We start from the raw sequence: 13271 nt of genomic DNA, 5'->3' as shown, positions 1-13271 counted from the left end.
GCAGATCGAGGGATGTGATCATTCCCCTCTATTCGACATTGGTGAGGCCTTATCTGCGGTACTGTGTCTAGTTTTGGGCCCCACACTACAAGAAGGATGTGGAAAAATTGGAAAGAGTCCAGTGGAGGGCAACAAAAATGATTAGGGGGCTGGAGCACATGACTTATGAGGAGAGGCTGAGGGAACTGGGATTATTTAGTCTGCAGAAAAGAAGAATGAGGGGGGATTTGATAGCCTCTTTCAGCTGCCTGCCAAAGGTGTTGTATCAACCAGGCAAGGTACTAACAAACTTCAACAGGACTTTATTTTTACAGTGGAAACCTCTTTACCAAGCTGCTGCTGCACCCTCTGTAACTCTCACTCAGCCTCCTCAACTCCTCCCCCCTCCTTCCTGTTTCCTGTCCTTTCAGACTCCCAACAGCCAGTGCTCCCAGTTCGAATAATCACAAGCAGCATCTAAACACCACATTCCCTCCTCCCTTAAGAAACTTTCCCAATTAAAATAAACATTGTTGTTCTAACCACAGGAACAAATATGAAACAAGACACTATACTGTTGGCAGAAATATTACACTGAAAACACTGTAGATACTACATAACATAGGCTCTAGTCCAGGCAGTTGGTCGTCTGGGTCTGACAGGCCGTCTCTCAAGCCCCGGTTCCAGTGCAATGTCTTGTTGTGTTGGTTCTACGGAGAAGTCATCCAGTGCAGACTGCGTGTTGGCATAATCTCCTCTTGGTGCATAGGCAGGTGCAAGATAAGAAGCATTCCATACCCACCCATCAGAAAGTCGATAGGTGTAAGGTCCCTTCTTCTCTATCATTTTAAGAGGAGCTGTGAATTTATGGTCCCCTTTGCGTAAGATTCCAGGTTTTCGTATTCTAACGAAGGAACCACACTCAAACTTTGGTTTCTTAGCACCCCGCCATTTGTCTGTGAAAGCCTTAGACTTTGCTTGGTTCTGTTCAACTGTTTTTCTCACATCCTCGTTTGGGGCATCAGGTCGTGCCTTTAACAATCCAGCGCTGTTCAGTTTAGTATTCATCTGTTTTCCATGCAGTAACTCTGCGGGTGATCTTTGCGTTGTGGCATGTCATGTAGCCCGGTATGCTTGCAAGAAATCAGTAATGAAGGGTATCCACAATCGCCCTTCCAGTTTAGCTGTTTGCAAACTGTCTTTCAAACTTCTATTAAACCGTTCGATTTCCCCATTGGCTTGAGGGTAATATAGGGATGACCTTCTGTGTAAAATGTTCCTCTCTGCTAGAAAAGTTTCAAACTCCAGGGAAGTAAATTGACTACCATTATCTGAAACCAGTTCTTTGGGGTTACCTTCCCTGCTAAAAACTGAAGAGAAGAACTTAATTACTGTAGCAGAAGAGATTTGCGATGTAAACGCTACCTCAGGCCATTTATTGAAATAGTCTATTAAAGTGATGGCATAACGACAGTCAATTGGAGCAGTATCAAAGGGTCCTACAATGTCAATAACCACTTTTCCCCATGCAGATTCAGGAAGAGGAACAGGCTCTAATGGAAGGGTACATGTCACTGCTGTCTTATCATGCATTTGGCAAGTGACACAGGATTTTATGAGTGCTTCAGTTTGAGAGTCCATCCCTGGCCACCAATACAGATCCCGTAGTCGTTGTTTGGTTCTGACAATTCCTTGATGAGTATTGTGTGCGAAGTGTATGAGTTTTGACTGTAATTCTTCTGGCACAAGTAGCCAGTGTGTACCTCATAGCATACAGCCATTGAGCAAAGAAAGTTCATCCCGAACTCTAAAATAAGGCAGTAAAACTGGGTCAAGGTTTTTAGGGTTACTGGGCCAACTCTTTGTCAGAAATTCCCGTAGTTTTTGTTGAATTGGACATGCTGACCAAGCAGCTTGAAATTGTTCTCTTGTAACTGCAGTAAGAGTGCTTGTAATAAGCGCAACTACTACATCCTCATGCTCTGGTGGACCATCTGGTGAAGGCAAAGGCAGGCAAGAAAGGCAATCAGCTACCACATTTTTGTTTCCAGGCTTATATTCCAGTTCATAATTGAAAGAGAGTAGTCTTGCAGACCATCTAGCAATACGATATCCTGCTCTTCCCAGTCCTTTTGTGGTGAGCAATGTCGTCAAAGGGCTGTGGTCTGTGCGCAACTTGAACATGCAGCCCCACAGGTAAGTTCTCCATTTTTCAGTAGCCCAGACACAAGCAAGTGCTTCTTTTTTGACTGTAGACTCTCAGCATTACTTAGTGTTATTAAAGCAAATGCAACAGTCCTCTCTGTGTTGTCCTCATGAAGTTGTGTGAGGACAGCCCCAAGTCCATAATCAGAAGCATCAGTAGTTACAATTGTGGGCAATGCAGGACTGAATAGTGCAAGTACTGGACTATGTACAATCAAGTCTTTCACCATTTCGAAACTAGCTTGTGCATCCGTTGTCCACACTAAGGTTGAACTTCTCTGTAGTAATTCTCGCAATGGTTCAATGACAGAAACATAATTGGAAATGAATTTTGCATACCAGGAGGTAAGACCCAAGAAGGAACAAAAGGTTTGCAAATCTGTTGGAGGAGGAGCATTTGAAATTGCCAGGATATGATCTGGATCACGTTTTAGTCTAGCCTGTGAAATTGTATGCCCCAGAAAGGAGAGTTCAGTTTGTCTAAATTTGCATTTGGACCTATTGAGCTTGAGGCCTGCTTTGCTGATGCAGTTTAGTACAGACTGCAGGTTATTGTCATGCTCCTCAGTAGTATTTCCAAACAGGATAATATCATCCAAATAGCACTGAACTCCATGTTGATTCTTCAGAATCAATTACATCATTTTTTGGAAGGCACTTGGGGCTGATGTGAGACGGTATGGAACACGTTTAAAACGAAATAGTCCCTCATGTGTAATAAATGCTGTGAGGTCGCTGCTGTCTTCATGCAACATAACCTGGTGGTATGCGCTCTGCAAATCAAGAGTAGAAAATATCTTTGCTCCACAGAGTTCTGCAAATACTTCTTCTATGTGAGGAAGAGGATGGCTGTCAATCACAATACTTTATTTGGCTCCCTTAAGTCCACACAAAGGCGAATGCCTCCACCCTTCTTCTGCGTCACTACTATAGGTAAAACCCATTCCAAGGAGTTAATCTCTTCAATAATGTCCTTTTAAACAAGTTTTCTAAGTTCCTCTGAAACAGCTTCCCTGACTGAAAATGGTAAGCACCGTAATTTCTGTCCTATAGGTATCACATTATTCCGCATTTTAACTTTATGTAGAAACCCATAAGCACAGCTGAGTTTCTCCTCAACCTGGTGTTGGGTCCCAGCTGAAACTGGTGTGTGTACCACAAGAGTGCTTTGCTGAGGAAGATCAATTTGTCCATTAACTACCCTGAGATTTAAAGCAGCCAATAAATCTCTACCAAGGATAGGAGTGCCGTTGTGGACAATGTAGAACTCTGCAGTTACACAGCAATCACCAAAAGTAACTATTGCTGGTAGGCAGCCATGTACTGGAATATGGTTTTTCAAATAGCACACCAACTGAAGTTTGGGTTCAGTAAGAGGCACATCTTTAAAGTAATGCAAATAGATGGAATCAGGTAGTATAGATACTGCTGAGCCAGTGTCCAACATTAGCTGAATAGAGTGTGATTTGCCTGAGGGTATGGCAGAAATGTTTACAGTGCACTTCATCTGTTCTTGAATATGTGCAGTAGTGAGTTTGTCCACACTCAGCACAGTAACATCTGGTATTGTAACTGCATGCACCTGTTGATTGAACTGGCTACTGCGACATACTTTAGCAAAATGCCCAATCTTTTTGCAATGATTGCACTGAGCTACTTTTGCTGGACATCCTGTGTAGCTTGCAAGATGTTGTGGGGATCCACAGCGAAAGCATGCTTTTACTGTATTTTGAATTTGCTGATTCAGTGGCTTTTCATTAGTTTTCCTCTTGCAATTGTTTGTCTAAACACCACAAAAGGGGATGGATCTAGACTGTTCTCAGTGCTAGCAGATGACAGAACAAAGAGTAGTGGTCTCAAGTTGCAGTGGGGGAGGTTTAGGTTGGATATTAGGAAAAAAAATTTCACTAGGAGGGTGGGGAAGCACTGGAATGGGTTACCTAGGGAGGTGGTGGAATCTCTTTCCTTAGAGGTTTTTAAGGTCAGGCTTGACAAAGCCCTGGCTGGGATGATTTAGTTGGGGATTGGTCCTGCTTTGAGCAGGGGGTTGGACTAGATGACCTCCTGAGGTCCCTTCCAACCCTGATATTCTATGATTCTATGATTCCTTTATACTTCTGGGCAGTGTAAAGTACCCTTAGTGTAAATGAAAATCAGGCCCATGGTTTCTTGGAGCTTTAATTTATACCCTGAAACTGGGTGTGTATGTTTGATTCCTAAAGACTCTTAGGGTATATCTACGCTGCATTTTAATATCAGTGGCAGAGAGTATCAGAACCCAAGTCTACAGACACTAAACAGCTTCGACACTAAACAACGCTGCAGATGTTGCAACTTGGGCTCTCAAAATCACGCCCCCTCTGGATTTCAGAATCCAAGCTCCAGCTTGATCCTGAACATCTGCACAGCTGTTTTTAGTGCAGTAGCACGAGCCTGAGTCTGTAGTACCATAGTGCAAGCCTGAGTCTGTAGATTGGAGCTTTCATACTCACTGCTGCAGGCTTAAAAATACAGTATAGATGTATCCAAAGGCCTTTACAGGTGAAAAAAAAATGAAGTTTCAGTGATGCTTTAACATGCTGCTAAAGAATTGTAAGTCTCGGTGGTGGTGGTGGTGGTGGTGGTGGTTGTGTTTTAATTCCTTTTATGTGCATAGTAGTTGCTTATTTTCACTCCTGGAATGTTAACTTTTGTTAGAAGTAAAAATCATTGGTCATAAAACAATTTTCAAGTATTCTGTGAGGAAGGGGTGGCGGGAATTGTATTGGCATATAAACTGGTGAAGGATTATTTTAAAATGTGTTGACAGAAGTGTTCTCAAAACACTACAACTGGAAAGACTGCTTGAGGAATGATTTATAAAGACAAAGGAAGACTTGGAGAAGATAAAAAAGAATACTGTGTATTCTACATATGCAGAAGTAACTGGAAGGTAGGGAAAATGACCAGGAAAAGATATTATATTTTTGTATAACTACAGAACAAAAGGTGAATGTTTTGTGACTGTAACATCCATTTCCATTAATAGTTCTGCAAGTAAGGAAAAAGGAGTCTCTCTCTCCGTATGTCTCTGTGAAACCCTGACACCCCAATATTCACCACTGTCATGTAATTAGGATATGTTTTGTACAAGTATGTCTTGTGAGGTATCATTCTAAAAGTCTTGATCTGCTAGACATTAATATCTTGTTGTATTATGTGTTATTGTTGTATGTGAAGTTATGACATTTGGATACGTATGTGTTACTGAAACATGTTGTGAGGTTGAAAGCACCCACAAACAGCCTTTCAGGTACAACAGTAAAAAGGCCAAACAATGTTAATGGCTTATTGAGGAAATGCACAGAAGCACAAGGATTACCCCAGGAACTACGTACAATAGAAACCTCTCAGAGATAGCACTACACAATGGGAACTGTTTGACCCAGGGGTCACAGCAAAAGAGCTTTCCAGCAAGTGGGAAGAAGATATAAAAGGGGGACAATGATATCATGGGGGGACCTCACTCTCCCTGCAACAACACACCTGGAACACCCAAGGGGCAGGGACTGAACTGTGGAAAGTGATGGTCCCAGTCTAGAAGAATCGTTAGCCTGTGTATGAAAACCTGAGAAAGCCAAGGCAACTTGTGCCTTAAGAGTCTGCCAGCCTGTTTATCACTCAGAGTGAGAGTTTGCTAATTTTAAATATCCTATCTATCTAGTGTGTTAAGCTCAGTTTGCGGTTTTTGTTTATTTACGAAGGTAATCTGCTTTGATCTGTTGGCTATCCCTTATAATCACTTAAGATCTACCTCTTGTACTTAATAATCTAGTTTTTGTTTTAAATCCAGTTTGTGAAATTCATAACTGGGGGTGGGGGGCAAAAAGCTGTGCATATCTCTCTGCACATTGAGGGGAGAGGGTGAATTTCAATTAGCTTATGCTGTATAGTTCTCTGTACAGTGCAAGACAATACAATTTTGGGTCTACTCTCCAGAGGGGGAGTGCACTTTAGTGCTGGGTAATTCCTTAGCTGAAAACCTTCCCAAGCAGTACTGATTTCAGTGTCTGTCTTTCTGCAGCTGGGTGTGTGCCAACCTGTGTGTGTGCTAGAGGAGGCTTGAGGGCCTGGCTTAGCAGAACAGGGTGAGGGAGCCCAGGCTGATGGAACAGGCTGGCTCAGTGGTACCCCAATACATCAGGTAGCATCCCAGAAGGTGGGGCAACCTGTCACAGTCTCATCTTCTCTTTTATATACCTGGTTGAGACTTTGAAGGTTTAAAATATCAGCCTTTAACAGGATTATTTATGTCATCTCTAAACTGATGGGAAATATTAGTGGAAACAGTAACAAACACTAAGTTGTAGTGAAACTAGTGAGCTTTAATAAATAGGGAGATCATGTATATTTGTTTATATATATATATATATATATATATATATATATATATATATATATATTATATATATATACATACACACACACACACACACACACACACCTCTACCCTGATATAACGCGACCCGATATAACACGAATTCGGTAAAGCAGCGCTCCGGGGGGGCGGGGCGGGGCTGCGCACTCCGGTGGATCAAAGCAAGTTCGATATAACGTGGTTTCATCTATAACGCGGTAAGATTTTTTGGCTCCTGAGGACAGCGTTATATCGAGGTAGAGGTATATATATGCACGCATACTGTCATTCTCTGCATGTCTCTCTCTCTCTCTCGCTCTCGTTTTTGTTTTTTTTTAATTGCAGGTGAGTTTCTGCTCAGTAACCTTAAAGTAGACCAACGTGTGGGTGAGAAGCTTCAGCCTCCCTCCAAATATTTTGAATTAAAGAAGAAGAAATGAATCTTGCAAATGATGGTGCAACGTCCAGAGCCATATTTGACTGGAACTATGTTCTATGGGAAGTTCGTTTGACATTACTAGCAGCTGGTTTTTTCATCTACCTGGGAGTATTTCTTCTAGCTCACTGGCTGTCCTCATGGATCAGTGCCAGTTATCGCAATTTGTCAGCAAAGCAGAAGATCTTCTGGAATATGGATATCACACGTGGCCTGTTTGCGGTTCAGAGTTGTGGAGCTGGCTTGTGGGCCTTGCTTATAGATCCAGTTTTTCAAGCTGACCAAGTGTATTCACAACAAAAGTGGAGCTGGTTTCACTGCTTAATAGCTGCTGGCTTCTTCTTGCTTGAAAATGTAGTTGCTCAAGTGTCTTATATTGTTTTCAGAATATTTGATGTGTTCTCAGTGGTTCATCATTTATTTGCCTTTGGTGGGCTTCTTGGTCTGATAATTAACGTAAAGTCTGGGCACTATCTACCCCTGATGGGACTGCTGCTTGAGATGTGCACTCCTCCACTCTGCATATCCTTTATGCTTTTAAAGGTAAGAACTTTCTGTATTAATTATTGGTGAGAGAAGTTTCCATAATGAACCTCATGTTGCCTCTCCCTCAAAAAAAGTCTGCAAAGAAATACTGGCCACCAAACTTGGACATTAATTCTGGGATCAAGGAAGAATTTTTCTTCCAAACGTGATGTGAATTGGCCCTGGGAATCCTTAATTATAACACCCTAAAATACTTATATATTTTTAAAAAACCCCAATTTTTAGCAAAGAAACAAAATGGAAAGATTAAAAAAAAATTAGTTTACAGACGCACTAGTTGTGATCTAGTGCACAGGACAGGACTAAAAGTTAGGTGACTAAACTCTATTTTTAAAACATTTTTAAAGACTGTAAATAGTAATATCAGAATGACTCATGAGCTCCAGCAGCTTAATATAAACCATCAAATTTCTGCTGGAGATTAAAGGCATGTGCATGTGTGTTCCCATATCTGAATGTGTATGTATAGTCTATGGATGCAGAGAGGGAGAACAGCCTTGAAGAGATCTGCCATGCTTGTAGGGAGAGAAGAAATCAGCCCTGCTTCCCAAACCGCAGTCAATTCCAAGCGGTATGTCTTAGTGGTTTAAGCTTAAATTGTAAAATATCCAGAATCTTTAGAACTACAGCCACAAGCTCTGACAGGCTCACCTCAGCCCTCTGAGGTGTGTTTAATGAGAACTTAAACATGGAGATCCTGTCTGTCCATGTAGATGCCAGACCAGTAAGAGTCATGGTTTGCATGGGTGGTAGTGGCCAAAACTTCCCAGACTCTGCTAATCCCCCTGAATTTTTGTGACATGTGCTTTGTTTTGATTGTCTTCCTCTATCCAAAGGGTGCTGCATCTAATTGAGGCTATATGCACATACGTTGCGAAGTGGTTTAGTATTCTGCTGCACAAAAGGTGCGATATATATATGTGCAATTTATTAGCACTCTAGAGAAAAGTAATTCAGAGAATGAATGAGAGGCAGTGATAAATGAAGAGGCAGTGATAAATGAAGGAGGGAAGGTAACTCCCTTTTATGGACACCCAGCCAGCCAGTTAGCTATAAAGTCCCTCTTGGTGGCTGTTCTCTGCTTGCTTTACCTGTAAAGGGTTAACAGAGTCCCCCAGGTGAAGGAAAGGGAGTGGGCACCTGACCAAAAGAGCCAATGGGAAGGCTAGAACTTTTTAAACTGGGAAAAAACTTCCCCTTTGTGTGTCTGTTGTTGTTTCTCCGGGAAAGAGGGGAACAGGGAGCAGTTATGCGATGAGAAGCTTTAAGCCAGGTGTGATCATAAATCAGCTGATCATACCTAGAACTACTTATTTGGAACTCCCAAATGTGTAAGTAGATCAGGAATGTTTAGAAAGACACCATTAGGGTTATTTTAATTTATTTCTTATGGCTAATGGACTCCTCTGTGCTAACCCCAAATGCTTTTTGTTTTGCTTGTAATCTTTAAGCTGGATCTCAAGAAGGTTATTCTTGATGTTTAAATTTTGTAAGTGGGGTTTTTAAATCTAGCAAAAGTCTAAGTTTCAGATGTATTTTCTTTCTTTTGTTTTTAATAAAGTTTACCTTTTTTTAAGAACAGGATTGGATTTTTGGTGTCCTAAGAGATTTGTGTATATGTTGTTTAATTAGCTGGTGGGAACAGCTGATTTCCTTTGTTTTTCTTTCTCAGCTCTTCCCTGGGGGGAGGGGGAGGAAGGGCTTGAGGGTACCCCACAGGAAGGAATTCCCAAGTGCGTCTTCCTGGGTTCCAAAAGGAGTTTTGCATTTGGGTGGTGGCAGCCTATACCAAGCCAAGGTCAGAGAGAAGCTGTAACCTTGGGAGTTTAATACCAGCCTGGAGTGGCCAGTATTAATTTTTTTAATCCTTGCGGGCCCCCACCTTCTGCACTCAAAGTGCCAGAGTGGGGAATCAGCCTTGACAAAGGCCAAAAAGCATCCTTTAAAAAGTGGAAGTTAAATCCTATTGAGGAAAATAGAAAGGAACATAAACTCTAGCAAGTGAAGAGTAAAAATGTAATTAAGAAGGCCAAAAAAGAATTTGAAGAACAGCTAGCCAGAAACACAAAAAATAACATCAACAAAATTATAAGTGCATCAGAAGCAGGAAGCCTGCTAAACAACTAGTGGGGCTACTGCACAATTGAGGTGCTAAAGGAGCACTCAAGGAAGATAAGGCCAGTGTGGAGAAACTAAATGAATTCTTGGCATTGGTCTTCACTGCAGAGGATGTCAGGGAGCATCCCAAACCTGAGTCATTCTTTTTAGATGACAAATCTGAGGAACTGTCCCAGATTGAGGTGTCATTAGTGGAGGTTTTGGAACAAATTGATAAACTAAACAGTAATAAGTCACCAGGACCAGATGGTCCTCACCCAAGAGTTCTGAAGGAACTCAAATGTGAAATTGCAGAATTATTAACTGTAATATATAACCTATCATTTAAATCAGCTTCTGTAACAGATGACTGGATGACATCAATTTTTTAAAAAGGGTCCAGTGGTGATTACAGGCCAGTAAGCCTAACTTCAATACCAGGCAAATTGGTTGAATCTATACTAAAGAACAGAATTGTCAGACATGTACATGAACACGATTTGTTGGGGAAGAGTCAACATGTTTTTTGTAAAGGGAAAACATGCCTCAGGAATCTACTTAAAATTCTTTGAGGGGGTCAACAAACATGTGGACAAAGGTGATCCAGTGGATATAATGTACTTAGATTTTCAGAAAGCAACAGAGGGTCCTGTGGCACCTTTAAGTGGCACTTTCTGTTAGTCTTAAAGGTGCCACAGGACCCTCTGTTGCTTTTTACAGATTCAGACTAACACGGCTACCCCTCTGATACTTAGATTTTCAGAAATCCTTTGACAAGATCACTCACCAAAGGCTCTTAAGTAGAGTAAGCTGTCATGATATAAGAGGGAAGGTCCTCTCACGGATCAGTAACTGGTTAAAAGATAGGGGGAAAAGGGTATAATAAATGGTCAGTTTTCACAATGGAGAGAGGTAAATAGTGATGTCCCCCAGGGGTCTGTACTGGGACTAGTACTGTTCAACATATAAAGAAATTATCTGGAATACAATGAGGTGGCAAAATTTGCAGATGATACAAAACTACTCACGATAGTGAAGTCCAAAGCAAATTGCGAAGAGTTACAAAGGGATCTCACAAAACTGTGTGACTGATCAACAAAATGGCAGAAGATATTCAATGCAAAATAATGCACATTAGAAAACATAATCCCAACTCTACATATAAAATGATGGGGTCTAAATTAGCTGTTTCCACTCAAGAAAGAGATCTTGGAGTCATTGTAGATAGTTTTCTGAAAACATCCACTCAATGTGTAGTCACGAAAGCTAACAGAATGTTGGGCATCATTAAGAAAGGGATAGATAATAAGACAGAAAATATCATACTGCCTCTATATAAATCCAAGGTATGCCCACATCTTGAATATTGTGTGCAGATGTGCTCATCCCATCTCAAAAAAGATAAATTGGAATTGGAAAAGGTTCAGAAAAGGGCAACAAAAATGATTAGGGGTATGGAACATCTGCCATATGAGGCAAGATTAATAAGACTGGGACTTTTCAGCTTGGAAAAGAGACGACTGATATGATATGAGAGAGGTCTATAAAATCATGACTGGTGTGGAGAAAGTGAATAAGGAAGTATTATTTACTCCTTCATATAACACAAGAACTAAGGATCACCAAATGAAATTAATAGGCAGCAGGTTTAAAACAAAAGGAAGTATTTCTTCACACAATACACAATTAACCTGTGGAACTTTTTGCCAGAGGATGTTGTGAGGCCAAGACTATAACAGGGTTCAAAAAAGAACTAGATAAGTTAATAGAAAATAGGTCCATCAATGGCTGTTAGCAAGGATGGGCAGGAATTTACAACTATGCTCTGAAGTCTCTGTAGCCTCTGTTTGCCAGAAGCTGGGAATGGGTGCCAGAAGCTGGGAAGGGGATGGATCACTTGATGATTACCTGTTCTGTTCATTCCCTCTAAAGTGCCTTGGCATTGGTTACGGTCAGAAGACAGGATACTGGGCTAGATGGACCTTTGGACTGACCCAGTATGACTGTTCTTATGTTCTTATGAAATGTGTGTATGGCAGTTTACACTAACACAACAGGAAAGCTAAATATGTCTTTTATTTATAGAAAACACTGACTGCCCTATCTTGAAGCTGCAATCTCATTTCTCTTTTTTTGTTGTTGTCTCTTCCAGACTGGCTATGCTCATACCCTTTTTTGGAAGGCAAATCAATGGGTACTGATCCACATGCAACACTGCCGCATGGTCCTTGCTTATCACATGTGGTGGGTGTGTATTTCCAATTGGAATGATGTGGTGGAAAATCTGGGACTTCCATATTTTATTGTCTTTTTCATGGGGTTAAGTACACTTACATTAATACTTAATCCATACTGGACATACAAATCGACTCAGCTTTTCTTCGATCCAGTTGACAGGACCTTTCAAAATATAGCAAGGAAAAATGGATCCTCTGAAAAATTAAATAGTGAAACATTCCAAAAGAAGAGGATATAGTGCTGCAACAACTGTTAGGGTAACAGTAAGATATGGCCAGAAGAACATGGTGCGAGTTTACTACCCAGTGCATATAGAATTGCTTACAAGAAGTCTTTGACTATATTGATCCATCTGTAGTTTGCTATCAGTGCACTGTACTCATTTATCAAAAGTGTTTTAAAATTGTTGCTGTCTATATTTAAAATACACATACAATCTTTGACTCAGTCAGGATTTGTGCCAGTAATTTTAGCTTGGGAGCATAATGTAATAAAATTTCATTTTTGGGGAAATGGCAAATTAATCATAGACATGTAAGGGAGGTGTCATTTGATTTTTAAAATTCTACAGAATCCTAATTTCAATGGTGTCACCCTCTGCAGCAAGGGAGGGAGGACTGGCTGCCTCCCTGCCATCCAGCTCCCAGGTCCAGGTCCTCCAGTTGGTGTAAATTTTGAGAATGGAACTTTGACAGAAATGGGTCATGTTGGGTATTATTCCAAAGTCAGTCTCCCATGAACACAATGGTACCAAACATGACAAGCCCAGAACAATTATGTAGATATATATTTGAGAAAATATTGAAATGTCAACTTTTTAAATTATATTTTAACACAGGGATGCATTTTACTTGCATGAAAAAGACACTGATCTTTGGTAATCCTAGGGAGTTTAGCCTTGACATGTAGGACTGAAAACATTTATTAATCAAATCCATCATCAGAGTCATCTCTGTCTAGGCCTCCAGGGCTAGACACATTGTCACATTGATCCTCATCCATGCCACAGTCACACATCTCTGTATAAGGCAGATGTTTGGCTAGACATTTGCAGAGTAGTGAGCATCTGGTCTTTGTGTATATCCTTTCAAACAGATCCAAAACCTCCAGCCAAGTATCTTGATCTAATTGTCTGATTGCAGCACTTATGTGCTGTGTTCTGTGCATTGACTTTTTGTTGTGCTTTTCGTTTCTTTGTTTATTAAATCAATTCTATTCTTACGTACAAGGCCTACCATGATGTAGCGAAGTGGTTTTCAACCTGTGGTCTGCATGCTCCTGGGGGCCTGCAGACTGTCTAAAATTTCCAAAGGGGTCCGCACCTCCATTTGAAATTTTTTAGGGGTCCACAAATGAAAAAAGGTTGAAAACCAC

General features: G+C 40.9%; 1 protein-coding gene across 1 annotated transcript; it reads left to right on the top strand.

Annotated features, from left to right (window-relative positions):
• Positions 1-7016: 7016 nt before the first annotated feature.
• On the top strand, positions 7017-12135 carry LOC112125519 (protein CLN8-like). Its single transcript, XM_024223922.1, has 2 exons — positions 7017-7559; positions 11812-12135. The coding sequence occupies exons 1-2, from the start codon at positions 7017-7019 to the stop codon at positions 12133-12135; spliced, it is 867 nt and encodes a 288-aa protein (XP_024079690.1).
• The last annotated feature ends 1136 nt before the right edge of the window (positions 12136-13271 follow it).

The sequence above is a fragment of the Terrapene carolina genome, unplaced genomic scaffold, assembly GCF_002925995.2.
Source record: "Terrapene carolina triunguis isolate 2854851 unplaced genomic scaffold, T_m_triunguis-2.0 Scaffold42, whole genome shotgun sequence".
Lineage (NCBI taxonomy): Eukaryota > Metazoa > Chordata > Testudines > Emydidae > Terrapene > Terrapene triunguis.
The sequence above is the reverse complement of the archived record's forward strand: the minus strand, read 5'-3'. Positions and strand labels throughout refer to the sequence as shown.

Excerpts from the sequence above, each read along its gene's own strand:
- LOC112125519 (XM_024223922.1), top strand. The coding sequence starts at position 7,017 with ATGAATCTTGCAAATGATGGTGCAACGTCCAGAGCCATATTTGACTGG. Across the intron at positions 7,560-11,811 it reads TATCCTTTATGCTTTTAAAG|ACTGGCTATGCTCATACCCT; the intron begins GTAAGAACTTTC and ends TGTCTCTTCCAG.